We start from the raw sequence: 25,034 nt of genomic DNA, 5'->3' as shown, positions 1-25,034 counted from the left end.
GGCCGCCTCCCGTCCTCTCCCGCCTTCCCCGGCCTCATTTTAGGAGCACGGGAATGGGTGCCTACCGTTGTTTTTGTCGGAGCGCTGAGGATGGCAGTTGACAGGACTGGGCTCTCCGTGAGTCGCCCAGCGAGTATGAGCGATGCCGAGGTGGACGTCGAACTCAATGTCCAGGTACAGGTCTTCTTGTTCTGAAGAGACAGACACACCTTAGAGTCGCGCTCCAGGGTACGAGAGAAGCGGCGCGGCCCAGCGGAGAGAGCCCGGGCCCGGGAGTCCCCTGCTCTGCTGCGTGGACCTCGGACCGGTCACTTCCGATCCCCGGGCCTCGGCTCCCTCGTCCGGAAAATGGGGATTCACTCCGGCGCGGTTCATTCGATCCTATTTATTGGGCGCTAACGGTGTGCGGGGGCGGGGTGAAGGCCGGGGGACCCGCGTGGGACGGGGGCCGTGTCCAACTTATATCTACCCCAGTGCTTAGTATGGTGCCGGGCACGTAATTAGGGCTTAATGTCATTAAAAAGAAAGAAGAAAAGAAAAAGGGTAGCATAATTCATTATTTTAATCATATTGATTGAGTGTTTACTGTGTGTTCTGTAACAATAATAATAATAATAATAATGATAATAGCAGCATTCTTTAAGTGCTTACCATGTGCCATGCACTGTAAGACTACTACTACTAATAATAATGTTGGTATTTGTTAAGCGCTTACTACGTGCAGAGCACTGTTCTAAGCGCTGGGGGAGATACAGGGTCATCAGGTTGTCCCACGTGAAGCTCACAGTTAATTCCCATTTTACAGATGAGGGGACTGAGGCCCAGAAAAGTGAAGCGACTTGCCCACAGTCACCCAGCTGCCAAGTGGCAGAACCGAGAATCAAACCCATGACCTCCGTCTCCGAAGCCCAGGCTCTTTCCACTGAGCCATGATCTTACTAGTCAGCACTCAATAAATGCGATTGAATGAATAACAAGAGCGATGAAGATAACAGTTTTTAAGCGCTTACTATGTGCCAGGCACTGTAATAATAATAGTAAGGGCAGTAATGGGATTTTTTAAGCATTTGCTATGTGCCAGGTACTGTAATAATAATAATAATAATAATGATAAGAATGGCATTTTTTAGAGAGGCAGTGTGGCTCACTGGAAAGAGCCCGAGCTTGGGAGTCAGAGGTCATGGGTTCAAATCCCGGCTCTGCCGCCTGTCAGCTGGGTGACCGTGGGCGAGTCACTTCACTTCTCTGGGCCTCAGTGACCTCATCTGTAAAATGGGAATGAAGACTGTGAGCCCCACGTGCGACAACCCGATCACCCTGTATCTCCCAGCGCTTAGAACAGTGCTCTGCACGTAGTAAGCGCTTAACCAATACCAACATTATTATTAGGACAGCGTGCGGCACACGGTAACCGCTTACACACCGTTATAAAATAAAGACGTCACTAAGGGCAGAGGGGCAAAGGACGGGAAGTCAGGCCTTCTCCTAGATCACCGGACAACCGTCTGACCTAACTCGGACGCCCTGAACCTTAAGGGACGCCCCTGCCAGTGAGGGGGTGGGAGGCGGAGGAGGAGCCCGGGAAAGAGACGGCGATCGAGCGGCCGGAGACGGAGGAGGAGAACCAGGAGAGGACGGGGTCGGAGGAGCCGGGGCTGGACCCCCCTTTCCCTCTGCTCCTCCCCCTCTCCCTTCCCCTCCCCTCAGCACTCTGCTCATTTGTATATTTTATTATTACCCTATTTATTTTGTTAAGGAGGCGTCCATCCCCTTGATTCTATTTATCGCGATTAAGTTGTCTTGTTTTTGTCCGTCCGTCTCCCCCGATTAGACTGTGAGCCCGTCAGTGGGCAGGGATTGTCTCTATCTAATAATAATAATAATGTTGGTATTTGTTAAGCGCTTACTACGTGCAGAGCACTGTTCTAAGCGCTGGGGGAGACACGGGGGAATCAGGTCGTCCCCCGTGGGGCTCACAGTCTTCATCCCCATTTTACAGATGAGGGAACTGAGGCACAGAGATGTGAAGTGACTCGCCCACAGTCACCCAGCTGACAAGTGACAGAGCCGGGATTCGAACCCATGACCTCGGACTCCAAAGCCCGTGCTCTTTCCACTGAGCCACGCTGCTTCTCCCTATCTGCATTCCAAGCGCTCAGTACAGTGCTCTGCACACAGTAAGCGCTCGATAAATACGATTGAATGAATGAATGATAGCGGATTCTTAATCTCGTGATAGAAGCAACTCCGCACATTCATAGTAGAAAAGATTTCGGGCGATTGCGGTAAAGTAAAATTAATCGAAACCTAGAGCCCGTTAAAAGGATCCTCTCGCAAATGAACCCAACCTAGAGAAGCGGCGTGGTCTAGTGGCTACCGTCCGGGCCTGTTTTCTCGGAAAATTTATTAAATTGAAAAGTTCAGATGCAGAGAAGCGGAGCGGCCGCGTGGAGAAAGCCCAGGCCCGGGAGTCAGAAGGTCACGAGTTCCAATCCCGGCTCCGCCACTCGTCTGCTGCGGTACCTAGGGCAGACGACTTCTTTGGGCCTCAGTGGCCTCATCTGGAAAATGGGGATTGAGACTGTGAACCCCACGGGGGACGGGGACGGTGTCACTGACTTGTATCCACCCCAGCGCTTGGAACAGTGCCTGGCACAAAGCGTTTAAGAGATACCATAATTTTTATTATTTATTATTAGGGGAGAGTTGAGCGCTGAAATCTCCACAAGCTTCGGAAAGGCCAACAGATGGTCAGCTAGGATCTGAAAGCACGGTACTATAGTAGGTGCTGCCATTTTCCCCCAAATATTAAAAAGATTAAGTTCTTCCTTGTTTAACTGCGTGCCGTCTCTACAGAAACACAACCAGGGACATCTCCCTCAATGTTGGATTTTTGTAATATTTTCCTCGCTTGATGAACCCATAAAAATACATTTCTGTGACGCAAGATCACTCAAAGGGGCAATAATTTCTAGTGGCTCATTGGCGGTGTTACTATTACTTAACTTTTACTTTGATAATAACAAATAACATATAACTTTAACTTTTACCATCACTTAACTTTTTCTTTAATAACAACACCACATAATAATGATGGTATAGAAGCAGCGTGGCTCAGTGGCGAGAGCCCGGGCTTGGGAGTCAGAAGTCATGGGTTCGAATCCCGGCTCCGCCACTCGTCAGCTGGGTGACTGTGGGCGAGTCACTTCACTTCTCTGGGCCTCAGTGACCTCATCTGTAAAATGGGGATTAACTGTGAGCCTCACGTGGGACAACCCGATGACCCTGTATCTCCCCCAGCGCTTACAACGGTGCTCTGCACCCAGTAAGCGCTTAACAAATACCAACATTATTATTATTACTAAGTGCCAGGCACTATTCTAAGCACCGGGGGTGGCTACAAGCAGATGGGGTTGGACACTGCCCCATCCCATGTGGGGCTCACAGTCTCCATCCCCATTTTGCAGATGAGGGAACTGAGGCAGGGAGAGGTGAAGTGACTCACCCAAGGTCACACAGCAGAAAAGTGGCGGAGCCGGGACTAGAACCCATGATCCAGTGACTCCCAAGCCCGGGCTCTAGTGTTTATAAGACCAGATTTAATCTCTCTAAACTAAGATTTAACATAACAAATAACACCTACATTCAAGCTCTTGAATAAACTTTCTATCCTGCTTCTATCCTACCAAAAAAACAAAAAAAAAATCAAAAGACACAGAAGCAACTAGGTCTATTGGCTAAAGCCCGGGCCGGGGAGTCAGAGGACCTGGGTTCTAATCCCGCTCCACCAGACCAGTGTCTGCTGTGTGACCTCGGGCAAGTCACTTCATTTCCCTGTGCCTGAGTCCCCTCATCTGAAAAGGGAGATTAAGACCGTGAGCCCCATGTGGGGCGTGGACGGTGTCCAACTCGATTAGTCTGCGTAGACTTCAGTGCTTAGTACGGTGCCTGGCACATAGTCCGTGCTTAACAAATACCATTTGAAAAATTTAAAAAGGGCAGCTTGGCTTAGGGGAAAGAGCCTAGGAGTCAGAAGGCATGAGTTCTAATCCTGGCATCGCCACCTGTCTGCTGGGTGACCTCGAGCAAGTCTCCGGGCCTCAGTTTCCTCATCTGTAAAAACAGATGGGGATTAAATCCTCCTCCCTCCTACTTATGCCGTGAGCCCTCGTGGGACGGGGCTTGGGCGTCTGACCTGATTATCCTGTCTCCCGCCCAGAGCTCAGAACAGAATTTAACACATGGAAAGCACTTAATGAGGCGCGGTGATTATTATTATTAGTAGAGAAAACCCTCAGACTTCTCACTCATCTGGTTCCTGCAATCCGCGGCTTAAGGCCAAACGTCACACACCACAACCGGTTTTAATAATGTTGGTATCCGTTAAGCGCTTACTATGTGCAGAGCACTGTTCTGAGCGCTGGGGGAGACACAGGGGAATCAGGTTGTCCCACGTGGGGCTCCCAGTCTTCATCCCCATTTTACAGATGAGGGAACTGAGGCGCCGAGAAGGGAAGTGACTCGCCCACAGTCACCCAGCTGACAAGGGGCAGAGCCGGGATTCGAACCCATGACCTCTGACTCCAAAGCCCGGGCTCTTTCCACTGAGCCACGCTGGTTTTCTTCAGGGGACCAGGGTAATTCACGGAAGGTGAGAATCCTGAATCCGCGATCGTCGAGGATCAGGTGCTCAGTCCACTAGAGACAAGATATTCGCTCCTTGAATGTCTCTGTCTTCGTCTTATCCAGGTGACACCTCCTCCAAGAGGCCTTCCCGGATGAAGCCCTCTTTCCCGCGGCTCCCTCTCCCTCAGGCGGCGTCTACGCAGTCAGATCCGTTGCCCCTGGGAACTTGATATTCACCCCGGCCACATCCCCACAGTCCTTACGTACATGACTATAAATGATAGAGAAGCAGCGTGGCTCAGTGGAAAGAGGCCGGGCTTGGGAGTCCGAGGTCATGGGTTCGAATCCCGGCTCTGCCCCTTGGCAGCTGGGTGACCGTGGGCAAGTCACTTCCCTTCTCTGGGCCTCAGTTCCCTCATCTGTAAAATGGGGATTCACTGTGAGCCTCGCGTGGGACGACCTGATGACCCTGTATCTCCCCCAGCGCTTAGAACGGTGCTCTGCATAGAGTAAGCGCTTAACAAATACCAACAGTATTATTATTATTAGATTGTAAATGATTTCCAGTCTCCCCCTCTAGATTGTAAACTCGTCACGGGCTGGAAACGGGACTACCAAGTCTGCTCTACTGGACTCTCCCAAACGCTCAGTACGGTGCTCTGCACACGTTAAGCGCTCAATAAATACCCTGGATCGGTAAAGCTGAAACAGGAGGCGCTTTTCGAAAGAAAAATGCCCTTCATCTCGACCCCCAAATATCCTAAGTCGAGAACGGCCTAATTGGACAGTTGGTGGCTTTCGCACGGCGCAGTGGACAGAGTCCGGGCCTGGGAGTCAGAAGGGCATGGGTTCTAATCCCGGCTCTGCCACTTGTCTGCTGCTTGACCTTGGGCAAGTCCCTTCACATCTCTGGGCCTCAGTTCCCCCATCTGTAAAATGAGGAATAAGACTCTGAGCCCCATGAGGGACAGAGGCTGGGTCCAACCCTATTTGCTTGTAATGACAATAATAATGTTGGTATTCGTTGAGCACTTACTATGTGCCAAGCGCCTTTCTAAGCGCTGGGGGAGATCCAGGGTCATCAGGTTGTCCCACGTGGGGCTCCCAGTCTTCATCCCCATTCTCCAGATGAGGTAACTGAGGTCCAGAGAAGTGAAGTGACTTGCCCAAAGTCACACAGCTGACAAGCAGCTGAGCGGGGATTAGAACCCAGGGCCTCTGACTCCCAAGCCCATGCTCTTTCCACTGAGCCACACTGCTTCCCTACGTTTTTGTTAAGCACTTACTATGTGCAGGGCACTGTTCTGAGCGCTGGGGTAGATACAGGGTCATCAGGTTGTCCCACGTGAGGCTCACGGTCTTAATCCCCATTTTACGGATGAGGGACCTGAGGCCCAGAGAAGCGACTTGTCCACAGTCACCCAGCTGACAAGCGGCGGAGCCGGGATTCGAACCCGTGACCGCTGACTCCCAAGCCCGGGCTCTTGCCACTGAGCCACACTGTACCCACCCCTAGCACGTTAGTACAGTGCCTGGCACAGAGTAAGCGCTTAACGAATACCACAGTTATTATTAGACCAAGAAGCAATCCGGTATAGTGGAAAAGAGCCAGGGGACCTGGGTTCCAATCCCCGCTCTGACACCTTCCCGCCATGCAACCCTGGGCAAGTCCCGAACTGTTTCCTCGTCTGGAAAATGGGGTTTCGAAACCCGCTCTCCTTCCTGCTTCAAAATAATCGCAGTATCTGTTCAACCGTCACGAGATGCCAGGCACCAAACTAAGCACTGCGCTAAATACAAAATAATCAGGTCCCACGTGGGGCTCCCAGTTTAATCTGGACGGAGAAGAAGTATATAGGTGCTTATAATAATAATTATGTTGGTATTTGTTAGGCGCTTAGCAGCGTGGCTCACTGGAAAGAGCCCGGGCTTGGGAGTCAGAGGTCATGGGTTCTAATCCCGGCTCCGCCACTTGTCAGCTGGGTGACTGTGGGCAAGTCACTTCACTTCTCTGGGCCTCAGTTCCCTCATCTGGAAAATGGGGATTTGCTGTGAGCCTCACGTGGGACGACCTGATGACCCTGTATCTACCCCAACGCTCAGAACAGTGTTCTGCACATAGTGAGCGCTTAACAAATACCAACATTATTATTATTATTATTATAATGGGCCGAGCACTGTTCTAAGCACTAGGGTGGGGACCTAAATGACCCAGAAGGGATGATGGAGGAGAGTGGGGAGATGGGAAATGAGTCAGAGGTCAAAGAGATTTACCCTGAAGATCAGGGTTTTCCTGTCATAATAATAATGTTGGTATTCGTTAAGCGCTTACTATGTGCAGAGCACTGTTCTAAGCGCTGGGGTAGATTCAGGGTCGTCAGATTGTCCCACGTGAGGCTCACAGTCTTCATCCCCATTTGACAGATGAGGTAACTGAGGCACAGAGAAGTGAAGCGACTTGCCCACAGTCACACAGCTAAGTGGCAGAGCCGGCATTCGAACCCGTGACCTCTGACTCCCAAGCCCGGGCTCTTTCCACCGAGGGGCGCTGCTTCCCCGTCTTCTTAAAAGGTGTTTCTCCCTCTTGACTGTGACCTCCTTGTGGAGAGGGAACATATCTATCCACAAGGGAAGGAGCGGGGCTCAGTGGAAAGAGCCCGGGCTTGGGAGTCAGCGGTCATGGGTTCGAATCCCGGCTCTGCCACTTGTCAGCTGGGTGACTGTGGGCGAGTCACTTCCCTTCTCTGGGCCTCAGTGACCTCATCTGGAAAAATGGGGATTAACCGTGAGCCTCACGTGGGACGACCTGATGACCCTGTATCTCCCCCAGCGCTTAAAACAGTGCTCTGTACATAGTAAGCGCTTAACAAATACCAACATCATTATTATTATTATTATTATTATTATTATTAGTGAACAGAGCCCGGGCCTGGGAGACAGAAGGACCTGAATTCTAATACTGGATCTGCCACTTGTCAGCTGTGTGACCTTGAGCAAGTCACTTCACTTCTCTGGGCCTCAGTTCCCTCATCTGGAAAATGGGCATAAAGACTGGGAGCCCCATGTGGGACACGGACCTCGTCCGACCTGATTAGGTTCTATCTACCCCTGCGTCTAGTACAGTGCCTGGCACATAGTAAGCGCTTAACAAATAACATAATCACACATTAATAGGAATAAACTACGGATATGTACATGAGCGCTGTGGGGTCGAGGGCGGGGTGAATAAAGGGAACAAATCTAAGTTCGCAGGTGACAACGAAGGGAGAGGCAGTCTCTCAAGCACTTTAGCACAGTGCCCTGCACACAGTCAGCGCTCAATAAATAGCACCGATTGATCGAGCGAGTGATTCATCCCTTCAATCGTATTTATTGAGCGCTGACTGTGCGCAGAGCACTGTACTAAGCGCTTGGAAAGTCCAATTCAGCAACAGATAGAGACGATCCCTGCCCACAGTGGGCTCGCGGTCTAGAAGCGGGGAGACAGACAGCAAAACACGGAAACGGGAATCCCCCGTGTCACCAATGAGGAGCCCAATTCTCAGCCACAAATGAACGCTCTGGGCTCCCCCTGAATTTCTTCATTGGTATTTATTGAGCGCTTACTGTGTGCAGAGCACTGTACTAAGCGCTTAGGTCTCAGTGGGCACAGCCCGGGCCTGAGAGTCAGAAGGTCACGGGGTCTCATCCCGGCTCCGCGCCGCTTCTTTGCGGAGTGACCCTGGTCAAGTCACTTCGCTTCTCGGGGCCTCAGTTCCCTCACCTGTAAAATGGGGATTAAAAGCGTCAGCCCCACGTCGGCCACGGACTGCGTCCGGCATGACGACCCTGTGCCTACGCCACGGCTTGGTAAAGCGCCTGGCATATAGTAAGCGCTTAACGGATACCCCGCTGGACTGTAATAATAATGTTGGTATTTGTTAAGCGCTTACTATGTGCTGAGCACTGTTCTAAGCGCTGAGGTAGGTACAGGGTAATCAGGCTGTCCCATGTGGGGCTCACAGTCTTAATCCCCATTTTACAGATGAGGTCACTGAGGCACCGAGAAGTGAAATGACTTGTCCAAAGTCACACAGCTGACTAGTGGCGGAGCCGCGATTCGAACCCATGACACCTGACTCCTAAACCCGGGCTCTTTCCACTGAGCCACGCTGCTTCTCTAAGGTTGACTGTGTCTACCAACTCTGTTGAGAGTCTACCGGGCTCTCCCAAGCACTCGGTACAGTGCTCTGCACACAGTAAGCGCTCGGTTGAGGGAAGAGAAAAGGAAAAAGAGAAATTACTGTTCACTTCTTCATCCAGGGCTTTGACCTTCCCTTTCTTCTTGATGAGCTGGATTTTGCAGGCGTTCGATTCCCAATCCTTGTCGTTGCCTCCGTCAATTCCAACCCCTAGAGAGAGAGAGAAATTAAAAAAAAGGGAGGGGCTGGACTCCCAATCAATAGTTCGGACTCAAAAACCGGGGCGTCGGAGGAAGATTTTTAGGACGGGTCTTCTCGTCCTGAAAGAGCCGAGCTAGCCTTCCGTTCAACGGTTCTCTAGGCACACTGTCGGCAGGGAACGTGTCTTTGTGTTGTACTGTCCTCTCCCAAGCGCTTAGTACAGTGCTCTGCACACAGTACAAGCTCAATACGACCGAATGAATAGTTCGGACTTAAAAACCGAGGCGTTGGAAGATTGGAGGACGGGTCTTCTTGAGGGAAAAGGGGAGGCCTCGCCACACATTCAACAGTTTGGACTCAAAAACCGGGACATCGGAGGAAAACCGGAGGACGGGTCTTCTCGTCCTCAGTAGTTCGGACTCAAAAACCAGGGCCTAGGAGGAAAATTTTAGGGAGGAAGGGTCTTCTTGTCCTGAAACGGCAGGCCTAGCCTCTCATTCAATAGTTCAGACTCAAATATCAAGACACCGGAGGAAAAGTGGAGGCTGGGTCTTCTCATCCTCAATAGTTCACACTCAAAAACCAGGGCCTAGGACGAACAATTTAGGGAGGAAGGGGATTTTTGTCCTGAAAGGGCAGGGCTCACCTCCCATTCATAATTCGAACTCAAAAAGCAGGACATCGGAGGAAAATTGGAGGAGGGGGTCCTCTCGTCCTCAATAATCTGGACTCAAAAACCAGGGCGTAGGGGGAAAATTTTAAGGAGGAAGAGTCTTCTTGTCCTGAAAGGGAAGGGTTCACCTCCCATTCAATAATTTGGACCCAAAAACCAGGACCATTGGAGGAAACTGGAGGCTGGGTCTTCTCATCCTCAATAGTTTGGACTCAAAAACCAAGGCTTAGGAGGAAAATTTTAGGGAGGAAGGGGCTTCTTGTCCTGAAAGGGCAGGGCTAGCCTCCCGTTCAATAGTTTGGACTCAAAAACCAGGACATTGGAGGAAAACTGGAGGCTGGGTCTTCTCATCTTCAATAGTCCACACTCAAAAACCAGGGCCTAGGGAGAAAATTTTAAGGAGGAAGGGTCTTCTTGTTCTGAGAAGGCAGGGCTCACCTCCCATTCAATAATTCGGACTCAAAAACCGGGACATGGGAGGAGGATTAGAGGATGGGTCTTCTCGTCCTCAGTAGTTTGGACTTAAAAACCAGGGTCTGGGGAAAATTTAAGCGAGGAAGGGTCTTCTTGTCCTGAAAGGGAAGGGATCGCCTCCCGTTCAATAATTTGGACTCAAAAACCAGGACCATTGGAGGAAACTGGAGGCTGGGTCTTCTCATCCTCAATAATTTGGATTCAAAAACCAAGGCTTAGGAGGAAAATTTTAGGGAGGAAGGGGCTTCTTGTCCTAATAGGGCAGGGCTCGCCTCCCATTCAATAATTTGGACTCAAAAACCGGGACATCGGAGGAAAATTGGAGGATGGGTCTTCTCGTCCTCAATAGTTTGGACTCAAAAACCAGGGCGTAGGGAGAAAATTTTAGGGAGGGCATGGCTAGCTAACCTCCCGATGAATAGTTTGGACTTAGAACCCGGGGCATAGGAGGAAAATTTTAGGACGGGTCTTCTTGTCCTGAAGGGGCAGGGCTCGCCTCCCACTCAGTAATTCAGACTCCAAACCCGGGACATCGGAGGGAAACAATAATACAAATAATAAGAATGATTAGTAATAATTATGCTATTTGTTAAGCGCTTACTATTTGCCAGGCACTGTACTAAGTTCTGGGGTGGATACAAGCAAATCGGGTAGGACCCAGTCCCTGTCCCACGTGGGGCTCACAGTCTCAATTCCCCATTTTCCAGACGAGGGCACTGAGGCACGGAGAAATGAAGTGATCCGCCCAGGTTTACACAGCAGGTAAGCGGTGGAGCCGGGATCAGCACCCATGATCTCTGACTCCCGGTCGAAGGAGCGTGGCTCAGTGGCAAGAGCCCGGGCTTGGGAGTCAGAGGTCGTGGGTTCTAATTCCGGCTCCGCCACTTATAAGCTGTGTGACTTTGGGCAAGTCACTTACCTTCTCTGAGCCTCAGATACCTCATCGTGGAAAATGGGGATGAAGACTGTGAGCCCTATGTGGGACAACCTGATTACCTTGTATCTCCCCCAGCACTTAGAACAGTGCTTGGCACACAGTAAGCACTTAACAAATACCAGAATTATTATTATTATTATCTACCCCAGTGCTGAGAACAGTGCTTGGCACATAGTAAGCACTTAACAAATACCAGAATTATTATTATCTACACGAGTGCTTAGAACAGTGCTTGGCACATAGTAAGTGCTTAACAAATACCAGAATTATTACTATTACACCCTCCGCCATGCTTGGAGGGAGGATCTTGTCATGAAAGGGGAGGGCTAGACTCCCCTTCAATAGTTTGGACTTAAAATTTGCGGCATCAGAAGAAAACCGGAGGGAAAATGGGTCTTCTTAGACAAGACAGTCAACGGCGACGTTTGCCTCGTCACAAAAGAGGAGAAGCAGCGTGGCTTAGTGGAAAGAGCCCGGGCTTGGGAGTCAGAAGGACGTGGGTTCGAATCCCAGCTCTGCCACTCGTCTGCGGTATGACCCTGGGCAAGCCACTTCACTTCTCTGTACCTCAGTTTCCTCATCTGTCAAATGGGAAGACCGTGAGCCCCACGTGGGACATCCTGATGACCTTGTATCTATCCCAGCGCTTAAAAGAGTGCCCGCCACATAGTAAGTGCTTAACAAATACCATAATTACTATTATTATTATTATTAGGCGAAGATCAAACTGTCCTTAAATGAAGAATTTCCCCACGAGAAATGGATTCCAAATATAAAATGCCTTTTCTGCATAACAACTATTTCCATTCAAAATGGTACGTAACTGCGGCATCTGGTGGGGAAAGATCCTCGCCCTTGGATTTTAAATTCCCCCAAATTATAGAGAAAGAGATCAAGGAAGCAATTAAGCAGCAGGGCCTACTGCAGAGAGCACGGGAGGGGGAGTCAGAGGACCTGGGTTCTAATCCCGGCTCTGCCACTCATCGGCTGTGAGACCCTGGACAAGTCATTTCGCCAGACTACTCGTTTTGTTTTGTTCTGTTTTGCTTCTCTGTCTCCCCCATTTAGACCGTGAGCCTGTTATTGGGCAAGGATTGTCTCTATCTGTTGCCCAATTGTACATTCCAAGTGCTCAGTACAGTGCTCTGCACACAGTAAGCGCTCAAAAATACGACTGAATGAATGAATGAATTTTGCTTCTCTGTATCTCAGTCTCCTCATCTGTAAAATGAAGGTAAACAACCCATCCTCCCTCCATCCTCATGAGTCCCGGGCAGGTCAAGGTCTGTGTCACATCTGCGTATATTACGCCCAGCGTTTAGTGCAGTGCTCAGCGCTCTGTGAGCGCGTAAATGCCAACCGCTATTCCGTCATTTATTCTTTGGCCCCATTTACCCTGCCATAGCCAGTCAGAATTAACAACTATCAAGAAGCAACTACAGAAAAGGCCACGTGGCCTAGCGGATAGAGCCCGGGCCTGGGAGTCAGAAGGACCTGGGTTCTAATCCCAGATCTTCCCCTCATCTGCCGCGTCACCTCGGATGAACCACTTCCCTTCTCTGGGCCTCAGTTCCCTCATCTGGAAAACGGGGATGAAGACTGCGAGCCCCGCGTGGGCCAGGGACTGGGTCCCCCCGATGACCCTGTCTCTCTCCCAGGGCTCAGAACAGTGTCTGGCACACAGTCAGCTTACCAAATACCATATTTTAAAAACAAACCAAAACTAGGAACCAGAAAGAAGCATCGAGTGGCAAAGAAGGAAACTATAAATACCTGCAGAATCGTATCCTCTGTACTCGAGCCTTTGAAGTCCTTTAATAAGGGTCTCCAAGATCTCTCTCCTCGTTCGAGGAACGTGGTAATTCAGGTAGGCAAATATTCCTAGAAAAAAAGATAAATAAATGGTGGTACTTGTTAAGCGCTTACTATGTGCAAAGCCCTGTTCTAAGCGCGGGGGGATACAAGGTGATCAGGTTGTCCCACGTGGGGCTCACCCTTTCAATCCCCATTTTCCAGATGAGGTAACGGAGGCACCGAGAAGTGAAGTGACTTGCCCCAAGTCACCCAGCTGGCAAGCGGCAGAGCCGGGATTAGAACCCAGGTCCTCTGACTCCCACCCCTGTGCTCTCTGCAGTAGGCCCTGCTGCTTAATTCCTTCCTTGATCTCTTTTTCTATAATTTGGGGGAATTTAAAAATCCAAGGGCGAGGATCTTTCCACACCAGATGCGTTTATCGTTAGAAAGACGAAAGCTTGGGTTAAGAAGAAATTCCATTCAACGGCAAGGGCTCCGAACCGTTCCCCTTCTCCCGATTACGAATCCTGAATCCCTTGTGGGACAACCTGATGACCTTGGATGTACCCCAGCGCTTAATACAGTGGCTGGCATGTAGTAAGCGCTTCACAGATACCATTAATAATAACAATACATCATTTCCCAGGCTGAATCCAAGCCACGCTGGCTCTGGCCAGACCCGGGCTCCTGGGGGGTTGGGGGTAGGAGGAGGGGGTTGCCCCAAGGCCCAGAGACTGACCAGGGCGGCTCTCCACACCCGATGTCGTGCCCTGGGCTTGATTATCTCCTGGGCTTTGAGATCCTATCTACCAACTCCCCCCGGGGCAGCTGAGATTAAAAGGTAGAAAATACAGGTCCGACCACTCGGAGAAGCAGCGTGGCTCAGTGGTTAGAGCCCGGGGCCCCAGAAGGACCCGGGTTCTCATCCCGCCTCTGCCCCTTGTCTGCTGGGGCACCTCGGGGAGGTCGCTTCACTTCTCTGGGCCTCAGTGACCTCATCTGGAAAACGGGGATAATAATGTTGGTATTTGTTAAGCGCTTACTAGGTGCCGAGCAGCGTTCTAAGCGCTGGGGTAGATACAGGGTCATCGGGTTGTCCCACGGGAGGCTCACAGTTAATCTCCATTTTACAGATGAGATCGAAGCTATCGAAGAGCAAAGTCAAAATATGCTAAAAATGATATTTTCTGAACACTTACTACAAGCAGAGCAGTCTAATGATGATGACGATGGTATCCGTTGAGCGCTTACTATGCGCCAAGCACTGTTCTAAGCACTAGATATAAGGGAGTCGGGTCGTCCCACATGGGGCTCACGTTCTTCATCCCCATTTTCCAGATGAGGTCACCGAGGCCCAGAGAAGTGAAGTGACTTGCCCACAGTCACACAGTTGATAAGTGGCAGAGCCGGGATTCGAACCCATGACCTCTGACTCCCAAGCCCGGGCTCTTTCCACTGAGCCACGCTGCTTCCGAAGCCCGGAGCCCCACGAGGGACAGGGACTGTGTCCCGCCCGGTGACTCTGCATCTAGTCCAACGCCTGGCGCACAGGAAGCGCTTAACAAATACCACAATTATTATGATTATTAACGTTAAGGGGTTCCGTCGGTCTATCCAGCGATCGGATTTATCGAGCACTTACTGTGTGCACGGCACTGCGCTAAGCACCTGGGAAAGGACAAAACAACAGAATCGACAGACTCGTTCTCGGCCCACGAGGAGCTTACGCTCTAGAGGGTGAAACACATTAATATAAAAATAAGTTAGAGAAGCAGTTCCCTCATCTGGTAAATGGGGATGAAGACTGCGAGCCTCACGTGGGACAAGGATTGTGCCCAACCTGATTATCCTGTATCTACCCCAGCGCTTAGTACAGTGCCTGGCACCTAGTAAGAGCGTAACATTGAGAAGCAGCGTGGCTCAGTGGAAAGAGCACGGGCTTTGGAGTCAGGGCTCATGAGTTCGAATCCCAGCTCTGCCACTTGTCGGCTGTGTGACTGTGGGCAAGTCACTTAACTTCTCTGTGCCTCAGTTCCCTCATCTGTAAAATGGGGATGAAAACTGTGAGCCCCACGTGGGACAACCTGATTCCCCTATGTCTACCCCAGCGCTTAGAACAGTGCTCGGCACATAGTAAGCGCTTAACAAATACCAACATTATTATTATTAAATACCATTTTTTAAAGATGGTATTCACTGAGAGCTTACTCCGGGCAGACCACCGTACCATCGTCGGTATTTACTGAGCGCTTACCCTGTGGAGAGCACTGCGTTTCCGCCATCACCTATATTATTGAGCCCTTACTGCGTGCAGAGCCTTGGGCTAAGCGCTTAGGGGAGTGCAATACAACCCGGTTGGCAGACACACTGCCCCTCCATCGCTCCCTCTGCTCTACCCCTCTGCTCTACGCTCTACCTCTGCTCTAAGCAGCGCGGCTCAGTGGCAAGAGCCCGGGCTTGGGAGTCAGAGGTCATGGGTCCGAATCCCGGCCCTGCCCCTTGTCAGCTGTGTGACCGTGGGCAAGTCACTAAACTTCTCGGTGCCTCAGTGACCTCATCTGTAAAATGGGGATCAAGACCGTGAGCCTCACGTGGGACAACCCGATCACCCTGCATCCCCCCCAGCGCTTAGAACGGTGCTCTGCACGTAGTAAGCGCTTAACAAATACCAACATTACCTCCTTCCCCGCCCCACGGCACTTTTCATTCATTCATTCATTCAATAGAATTTATTGAGCGCTTACTATGTGCAGAGCACTGTGCTAAGCGCTTGGAATGGACAAATCGGTAACGGACAGAGACAGTCCCTGCCCTCTGACGGGCTTACGGTCTAAACGGGGGAGACGGACAGACAATACTTTTGTGTATTTAAGTACGGGTTTATAATTCTATTTATTCATATTAATGATGTACCTATATCTATAATTCTATTTCTTTATATTGATGCCCATTTCCTTGTTTTGCTGTCTGCCTGCCCTCTTCTAGACTGTGAGCCCATTCTGGGCAGGGACTGTTTCTACTGGTTGCTGAAATGTCCTCTCCAAGCGCTTAATACAGTAAGCGCTCAATAAATACGGCTGACTGACTGAATTCCCTGCCCAGAATGAGCTCACAGTGCAGAGGGGGAGAGGGACGTTAACATAAATAAATCATTTATGATAGATAATTAAGTGCTGTGGGGTTGAGGGTGGGGCAATTATCAAAGGCCTGGTAGAGAACGAGCCAATCGGTGATCCAACACCAAAGCTGTCGAAGACCAATAGAATTTTTTTTTCAACAGTATTTATTGAGCGCTTACTATGTGCAGAGCACTGTACTAAGCGCTTGGAATGAACAAGTCGGCAACAGACAGAGACGGTCCCTGCCGTTTGACGGGCTTACGGTCTAATCGAAGTCAAACCAAAGTCAAAATATGTTAAAAATGATATTTTCTGAGCACTTACTACAAGCAGAGCAGTCTAATGATGATAACGATGGCCTCTGTTGAGCGCTTACTATGTGCCAAGCACTGTTCTAAGCACTAGATATAAGGGAGTCGGGTCGTCCCACATGGGGCTCACGGCCTTCATCCCCATGTTCCAGAGGAGGTCACCGAGGCCCAGAGAAGTGAAGTGACTTGCCCAAAGTCACCCAGCTGACAAGTGGCAGAGCCGGGATTAGAACCCACGACCTCTGACTCCCAAGCCCGGGCTCTTTCCACTGAGCCACACTGCCTGGGAGAGTATAAAACAACCGAGTAGGTGAGACGCAGCGTGGCCTAATGAACCGAGCCTGGGCGTCAGAAGGACGTGGGTTCTAATCCCGGCTCTGCCACTTGTCTCCTGGGAGACCCTGGGCAAGTCACTTCACTTTCTGGGCCTCAGTTCCCTTATCTGTAAACTGTGGATTAAGATTGTGAGTGTCATGTGGGACATGGACTGTGTCCAACTTGATTATCTTGAATCTACCCCAATGCATATTACAGTGTGTGGCGCACAGTAAGCGCCTAAGGCCATTAAATAAAATAAAATCCAGTTGGACCCAGTCCCTGTGCCACGTGGGGCTCACAGTCTAAATCCCCATTTTACAGATGTGGTATATTGGACTGCATCCAATCCGATGACCTTGTATAGAAGCAGCGTGGCTCAGTGGCAAGAGCCCGGGCTTGGGAGTCAGAGGTCATGGGTTCTAATCCCGGCTCCATCACGTGCCAGCTGTGTGACTTTGGGCAAGTCACTTCACTTCTCTGTGCCTCAGTTCCCTCATCTGGAAAATGGGGATGAAAACCGTGAGCCTCACGTGGGACAACCTGATGACCCTGGATCTCCCCCAGCGCTTAGAACAGTGCTTGGCACACGGTAAGCGCTTAACAGATACCATCATCATTATTATTATTATTAGAGAAGCAGCGTGGCTCAATGGCAAGAGCCCAGGCTTGGGAGTCGGAGGTCGTGGGTTCTAATCCCGGCTCCGTCGCTTGGCAGCTGTGTGACTTTGGGTAAGTCGCTTCACTTCTCTGTGCCTCAGTTCCCTCACCTGTAAAATAGGGATGAAGCCTGTGAACCCCATGTGGGACGACCTGATCACCCTGTATCCCCCCCAGCGCTTAGAACAGTGCTCCGCACATAGTAAGCGCCTAACAAATGCCATCATTATTATTACCACCCCGGGACTTAGAACAGTGCCTGGCACATGGTAAGCGCTTAACAAATGCCATAAAAAAAAAAAATAAATACAAAGTTCACTGCCCATAATAATGAGCATAATTTCCTTTTAGGGGACGTTATAAGAAAGAATCACTCAGGGGTCGCATGCTTGGCATGCTTGACTAGGTCACTGTACAATAGCATTCTCTCCCTACCCCTCCTTCTCAAATTGTCACCCACAATTAAGATTTCGAGAGATAAAAGGCTGTAAAGTTTTCTTCTCAGACTTCTTTCTCGGGGCCTACAGTGCTCCGGGGCCGGCTTTATAAACCCACGCCCTTTTCATTCGGCAATCACATGCTTTTAGGTAGGACCATCTTTAACAACGCGGAAGCAAATCTGCGCTCAGCAATTAAAAGGTAAAAGGCACAAAGGTGAAGATGCCGGCCTTAATATAGACTGTGCGCAGGCAAAGCTCATCCCTACATTCATCAGCATTAGATATTCTATTTAAAAAAAACTATAATAATAACAATGTTGGTATTTGTTAAGCGCTCACTATGTGCAGAGCACTCTTCCGAGCGCAGGGGGAGATACAGGGTCATCAGGTTGTCCCACGTGAGGCTCCCGGTCTTCATCCCCATTTTACAGATGAGGGAACTGAGGCACTGGGAAGTGAAGTGACTCGCCCACAGTCACACAGCTGACAAGTGGCAGAGCCGGAATTCGAACCCATGACTTCTGACCCCCAAGCCCTGGCTCTCTAACCAGTTTGGGGGCACGAGAGAGAAATCCTGGCACTCGAGAAAAAGTTTCCATTTTGATGATCACGGAAAGTTTAGTATCATTATTTCCAACTTTCGACTGCTGAGAAATCCGGGAACGGAGCAGTGTGGAAAGACCCCAGGCCTGGGAGTCGGAGGACCTGGGTTCTAATCCCACTCCGCTATTTGTCTGCTGTCTGACCCTGGTCATGTCACTTCACTTCTCTGTGCCTCGGTGACCTCATCCCCAAAATGGGGATTCAATCCCTGTTCTCCTTTCCTATTTAGGCTGCAGGCCCCGTGTAATAATAATAACCAGGGTATTTGTTAAGTGCTTCCTACGTGCCAGGCACTAAACTAAGCTCTGGAGTGGATGAGAAGCAGCGTGGCTCAGTGGAAAGAGCCCGGGCCTGGGAGTCAGAAGGCCACGGGTTCTAATCCCGGCCCCGCCGCTTGTCTGCGGTGTGACCTTGGGCAAGTCATTTAATAATGTCGGTATTTGTTAAACGCTTACTATGTGCCGAGCACTGTTCTAAGCGCCGGGGTAGATACGGGGTCATCAGGTTGTCCCACGTGAGGCTCACGGTCTTCATCCCCATTTTACAGATGATGGAACTGAGGCACAGAGAAGTCAAGTGACTTGCCTAAAGTCACCCAGCTGACAAGTGGCAGAGCCGAGATTCGAACCCATGACCCCCGACTCCGAAGCCCGCGCTCTTTCCACTGAGCCACGCTGCTTCTCTGTGCCTCCGTTCCCTCCTCTGTAAAATGGGGCTTGAGACTGTGAGCCCCACGTGGGACAACCTGACTACCTTGTATGTCCCCCAGCGCTTAGAACAGTGCTTGGCACATAGTGATTAACAAACACCACCATTATTCATCATTATCATTATTATCACACGCCAATCGCGTTGGACCCAGTCCCTGTCCCCCGTGGGGCTCACCGCCTCAATCCCCATTTTACAGATGAGGGAACCGAAACACAGAGAAGTCAAGTGATTTGTCCAAGGTCACCCAGCAGACAAGGGGCAGAGCCGGGATTAGAACTCACGACCTTCTTGCCGCCCAGGCCCGGGCTCTATCTCCGGGGCCGTGCTGCTTCTCATAGGCCTCGATGATCCCGTATCTACTCCAGTGCTTACTTTTTTAAAAATGGCATTTGTTAAACGCTTACCATGTGCCAGGCCGTATTCTCGGCGCCGGGGTGGATCCAAGCAAGCCGGGTTGGACCCCGTCATTGTCCCCCGTGGGGCTCCCGGTCTCCATCCCCATTTTGCAGATGAGGTCGCTGAGGCCCAGAGAAGTCAAACGACTTGCTCAATGTCACCCAGCAGGCAAGTATCGAAGGTGGGATTAGAACCCGGGTCCTTCCGACTCCCAGGCCCCGGCTCTATCCACTAGGCCACTACTTGAATGCTGAGCACTAATAATAATGCTTATTAAGTGCTTACTGTGGGCAGAGCACTGTGCTATAATAATTACGGTGCTTGTTAAGCGCTTACCATGTTCCATACATTGTTCTAAGCCCTGGGGTAGATCCCAGTTCGTTCAGTCGTATTTATCGAGCGCTCACTGTGTGCAGAGCGCTGTACTAAGCGCTTGGAGCGTACACCTCGGCAACAGATAGAGACGATCCCTGCCCGACGACCGGCTCGTTGGACCCGGTCCCTGACCCGCGTGAGGCTCACGCTCATCCCCGTTTTCCAGATGAGGAAACTGAGGCCCAGAGAGGTGATGCGACTTGCCCAAGGGCACACAGCGGGCACAAGGCGGAGCCGGGATTAGAACCCATGACCTTCCGACTCCCACGCCCGAACTCTAGCCACTAAGCCATGCTGCCGCTTCTCGTACTTAGCGCTTGGCGGATCTGTGTGTTATTCTGACTACGTAATGGTGAAAAAGATATAGAGGTCAGTATATTACAAAAGAATAATAAAAACTGAATTTAGGATCTTCGGCTTTTCCGTACATTTACCAAATAATGCGAGACTGAATTATGTTCAAGATCCAGAGCTCGGGGGCAGATCAAATCATAAAAACATCGCTTGTGAAACGGGACGAAGAGCAATAAAGAAGCTAAGTGGATGATGAATCCCACGTAGCCGCAGGGCACGTTAATAACAGCAATTAGTGGTTTTTAATAACGAGCTTACTATGTGCTAATTATCAGAATAATAACTGGGGTATCTGTTGTTGACGTTGATGGCATTTGTTAAGCGCTTACCATGGGCCAGGCACCGTTCTAAGCATTCATTCCCTCAATAGCATTTATTGAGCGCCTACTCTGTGCAGAGCACTGTACTAAGCGCTCGGAATGGACAATTCGGCAACAGATAGAGACCGTCCCTGCCCAATGACGGGCAAGCACTGGGGTAGATAAAAGGTCATCAGGTGGCCATTCATTCAATAGCATTTTATTGAGCGCCTACTATGTGCAGAGCACTGGACTAAGCGCTTGGAATGGACAATTCGGCAACAGATAGAGACGGTCCCTGCCCACCGACGGGCTCACGGTCTAATCGCCCCCCGTGGGGCTCACGGTCTTCATCCCCACTTTCCAGATGAGGTCACTGAGGCGCAGAAGTGAAGTGACTTCCCCAAAGTCACACAGCTGCTAAGTGGCGGGGCTGGATTAGAACCCACGACCCGTGACTCCCGAGCCCGGGCTCTCTCCACTAAGCCAGGCCGCTCCCAGCTTGTCAGGCGCTTCCTACGCACCGAGCACCGTACTGAGCGCGGAGGCAGACGCAGGCGAATCGGGTCCGACACGGGGCTCTAGGAGGGAGTAGGAGGGAGAACAGGTGTTGAAACCCCATTTAGCGGATGAGGAAACTGAGGGCCAGAGACGTGAAGCGACTCGCCCAGGGTCACGTGGCAGCCAGGATGAGAATCCAGGTCTTCATTCATTCAACAGTATTTACTGAGCGCCTACTACGTGCAGAGCCCTGCACTAAGCGCTTGGAATGGACAATTCGGACTCGAGGCTCGGGACTCCCAGGTCTGGGCTCCTTCCACCAGGTCGCCCTGCTCCCAGTCCGGCAACGTACCTAAACACTGCGAGACGGGGCTCTGCGCGTAGGAAGCGCTCAATAAATAGCACCGATTCATCGATCGATATGAGACGCCGAGCTCCCGCCGAGCTCAAAAACCTGGGCACGGTCAAGTGACTTTGCTCCTCTAATGCCAACCTCCTGCCCGGGCCGCCATCTCGCCCGTCCCGCCGCCGACCCCCGGCCCCGCGGCCCGCCTCTGGCCCGGAAGGCGGCGCGGCGCGGCGGCAAGAGCCCGGGCTTGGGAGTCCGAGATCGCGGGTTCGAATCCCGGCTCTGCCCCTCGGCAGCGGGGTGACTGTGGGCGAGTCACCTCCCTTCTCAGTCCCCTCATCCGTCAAATGGGGATGACGACTGGGAGCCTCACGCGGGACCACCCGATGACCCCGAATCTCCCCCGGCGCTCGGAACAGTGCTCGGCACATAGTAAGCGCTTAACAAATACCGACGTTATTAGAAGGGGGAGAAGACAGACAAGAAGACAAGGCAAATCAAGTAGATAGGAATCATTAGCATCAATAGGAATAAACAGAACTATAGACATATACGTATCATTAATAAAATCAATGGAATAATAAATATGTACTCATATACAATAATAATTATACGTGTGTATATGTGTATCTCCTCCAAGAGGCCTTCCCTGACTAAAACTTCTCTGTGCCTCAGTTACCTCATCTGTAAAATGGGGATTAAAAGTGTGAGCCCCACGTGGGACAACCTGATCACCTTGTATCCCCCAGCGCTTAGAACAGTGCTTTGCACATAGTAAGCGCTTAACAAATACCACCATTTATTTATTCATTTTAAACCTCCCCTCTCTTCTCCCGCTCCCTTCTGCGTCGCCCTGACTCGCTCCTTCATTCATCCTCCCTCCTATGGTCACAGCACATCCGGATAGATCTGTCATTTATTTATTATGTTTTATTTATTTGTATTCACGTCTGTCTCCCGCTCTAGACTGGGCGCTCACTGTGGGCAGGGAGCGTGCCTGCTTGTCGTTAGACCGTACTCTCCCAAGGCCGTAGTCCGTACGCAGTAAGCGCTCAAGAAATACAGTCGAACGAATGAAAGCGGCGGAGCCGGGATTCGAACTCATGACCTGCTGACCGCCGGGCCCGGGCTTCATCCACAACACCATGCCGACCGACACCTAGAGCCGGCTCCTCTTCCGATCCCCTTGAGGATGGTATTCACTAACTGGAGAAGCAGCGTGGCTCAGTGGAAAGAGCCCGGGCTTGGGAGTCAGAGGTCATGGGTTCGAATCCCGGCTCTGCCCCTTGTCAGCTGGGTGACCCTGAGCGAGTCACTTCACTTCTCTGGGCCTCAGTGACCTCATCTGGAAAATGGGGATGAAGACTGGGAGCCCCACGGGGGACAACCTCATCACCCTGTATCTACCCCAGCGCTTAGAACGGTGCTCTGCACAGAGTAAGCGCTTAATACATTATTATCAAGCTTAATCGATCCAACAGTTGTATTTATTGAGCGCCTACTGGGTACGGAGAGCTGGTCTGAGCGCTTGGGAGAGGACAATATCACAATAAGCAGATCCGTTCCCCGCCCATAACGAGCTGACAGTCTAGAGGTGGAGGGAGACATGAATAGAAATAAATACATTAAAGATATGGACATAAATTCATTCATTCATTCAATAGTACTTATTGAGCGCTTACTATGTGCAGAGCACTGTACTAAGCGCTTGGGATGAACAAGTCGGCAACAGATAGAGACGGTCCCTGCCGTTGGACGGGCTCACGGTCTGATCGGGGGAGACACTCCAGTTTAGACCGTGAGCCCGTCACTGGGCAGGGGTGGTCTCTATCATCTGCTGCCAAACTGTCCATTCCAAGTGCCTAGTACAGTGTTCTGCACATAGCAAGCGCTCAATAAATACTACTGGATAAACGTTGAGGGGCTGGGGCGAGGGATTATGAAAGGGAGCGAGTCGAGGCGACGCAGAATAATAACGTTGGCGTTTGTTAAGCGCTTACTATGTGCAGGGCACCGTTCTAAGCGCTGGGGGAGATACGGGGGCATCGGGTGGTCCCCCGGGAGGCTCACGGTCTTCATCCCCATTCTACAGATGAGGGAACTGGGGCCCAGAGAAGTGAAGTGACTTGCTCAGGGTCACACAGCTGACCAACGGCGCAGCCGGGATGCAAACCCATGACCGCTGACTCCCAAGCCCGGGCTCTTTCCACTGAGCCACGCGCAGAAGGGAGCGGGAGAAGAGGAAAGGGGGGGGGCTCAGTCAGGGAAGGCTTCCCGGAGGAGACGGGCCTTCGAGAAGGCTTTGAATGTCGGCAGAGTCACTGTCTGAGCGCTTCCTGGGTGCAGGGCACTTTACGGGACGCCTGGGAGAGAACACGACAGCAGAGACGCGGGACACGTCCACGACGCGCTGACGGTCTGGAGGAAGCCAATTCAGGCCCAGACCACCAACGGCACTTACTGAGCGTTTCCCGTGCGCTGAGCACTGTGCCGAGCGCTTGGGAGAGGAGATGCTGCCGTTTTCGCTCATTCAATCGCCTTTACGTAGAAGCAGCGTGGCCGAGCGGAAAGAGCACGGGCTTTGGAGTCAGAGATCATGGGTTCGAATCCCGGCTCGGCCACTTGTCAGCTGGGTGACTGTGGGCGAGTCACTTCACTTCTCTGGGCCTCAGTTACCTCATCTGTAAAATGGGGATGAAGCCCGTGAGCCGCACGTGGGACGACCTGATTCCCCCGTGTCTACCCCAGCGCTTAGAACGGTGCTCGGCATATAGTAAGCGCTTAACAGATGCCGACATTATGATTATTATTATTATTACCCCAGCGCTTAGAACAGTGCTCTGCACATAGTAAGCGCTTAACAGATACCAACATTATTATTTATGGAGCGCCGACTGCGTGTAAAGCGTCGGGCTAAAACCTCCCTCCCACGGGGAAACCCCAGAGCCCCTCCGACTACAGAAGGACTCGTGGTTCCTCAATCCAAACCGCCCAATTCCCGTCCTCGTCGAGCTCTAGATATTTTCCCCCGAGGCCTTCCTTATCTTTGGATTTTTGTGAAAGAGGAACTCTTGGAACTCTCGGAAAGCCAGGAGGCCCCGGCCCAATCGACGGCTTTCCAGTTCGCCTTTCTAAAAAGCTCCCGTTCTCCCGCAACGTGGAGGCCTGAAGGGAAAGAAGCCGGTCCCAGCAACCCGGCGGCCAGGGTTCGAATCTCGCCTCCGCCATTCACCGGCCGTGGGACCGCGAGTCCGCCGTGGGGCCGGGATTGTCTCGATCTGTTGCCCAATTGGACTTTCCAAGGGTTTAGCACAGCGCTCTGCACGCAGTCGGCGCTCACTACATCCGACCGAATGAAAGAACCAACTCGCCTTCTCCGCATCTCGGTTTTCTCATCTGCTAAATGGGGACGAGACCCCCGTTCTCCCTCTGCCTCAGAATGGGAACAGGCAATAATCGTAAAAAAAGGGTTTTGTGGGGTTTTTTAAATAGCATATGTTAAGAGTTTACTCTGTGCCAGGAACTACTGCAGCGTGGCTCAGTGGAAAGAGCCCGGGCTTGGGAGTCTGAGGTCATGGATTCGAATCCCGCCTCCGCCACCTGTCAGCTGGATGACTGTGGGCGAGTCACTTCACTTCCCTGGGCCTCAGTTCCCTCATCTGTCAAATGGGGATGAAGGCTGTGAGCCTCACGTGGGACAACCCGATGGCCCCGT

At 51.3% G+C, this 25,034-nt stretch overlaps 1 protein-coding gene across 2 annotated transcripts in view; it reads right to left on the bottom strand.

Annotated features, from left to right (window-relative positions):
- Window positions 1-25,034, bottom strand: part of GFPT1 (glutamine--fructose-6-phosphate transaminase 1) — a 107,430-nt gene that overhangs the window by 70,263 nt on the left and 12,133 nt on the right. For both annotated transcript variants that reach the window (XM_029066395.2, XM_029066397.2), the window contains exons 2-4: window positions 12,866-12,973; window positions 8,910-9,017; window positions 66-191 (exon numbers count right to left, since the gene is read on the bottom strand). In XM_029066395.2, coding sequence (XP_028922228.1) covers window positions 66-191; window positions 8,910-9,017; window positions 12,866-12,973 — 342 coding nt within the window. The remainder of the gene's footprint in view (window positions 1-65; window positions 192-8,909; window positions 9,018-12,865; window positions 12,974-25,034) is intronic.

This window comes from Ornithorhynchus anatinus, chromosome 5 (genome assembly GCF_004115215.2).
Source record: "Ornithorhynchus anatinus isolate Pmale09 chromosome 5, mOrnAna1.pri.v4, whole genome shotgun sequence".
NCBI classification, from domain to species: Eukaryota; Metazoa; Chordata; class Mammalia; order Monotremata; family Ornithorhynchidae; genus Ornithorhynchus; species Ornithorhynchus anatinus.
Note: the sequence above shows the minus strand (reverse complement) of the source record. Positions and strands in the feature narration are given on the sequence as shown.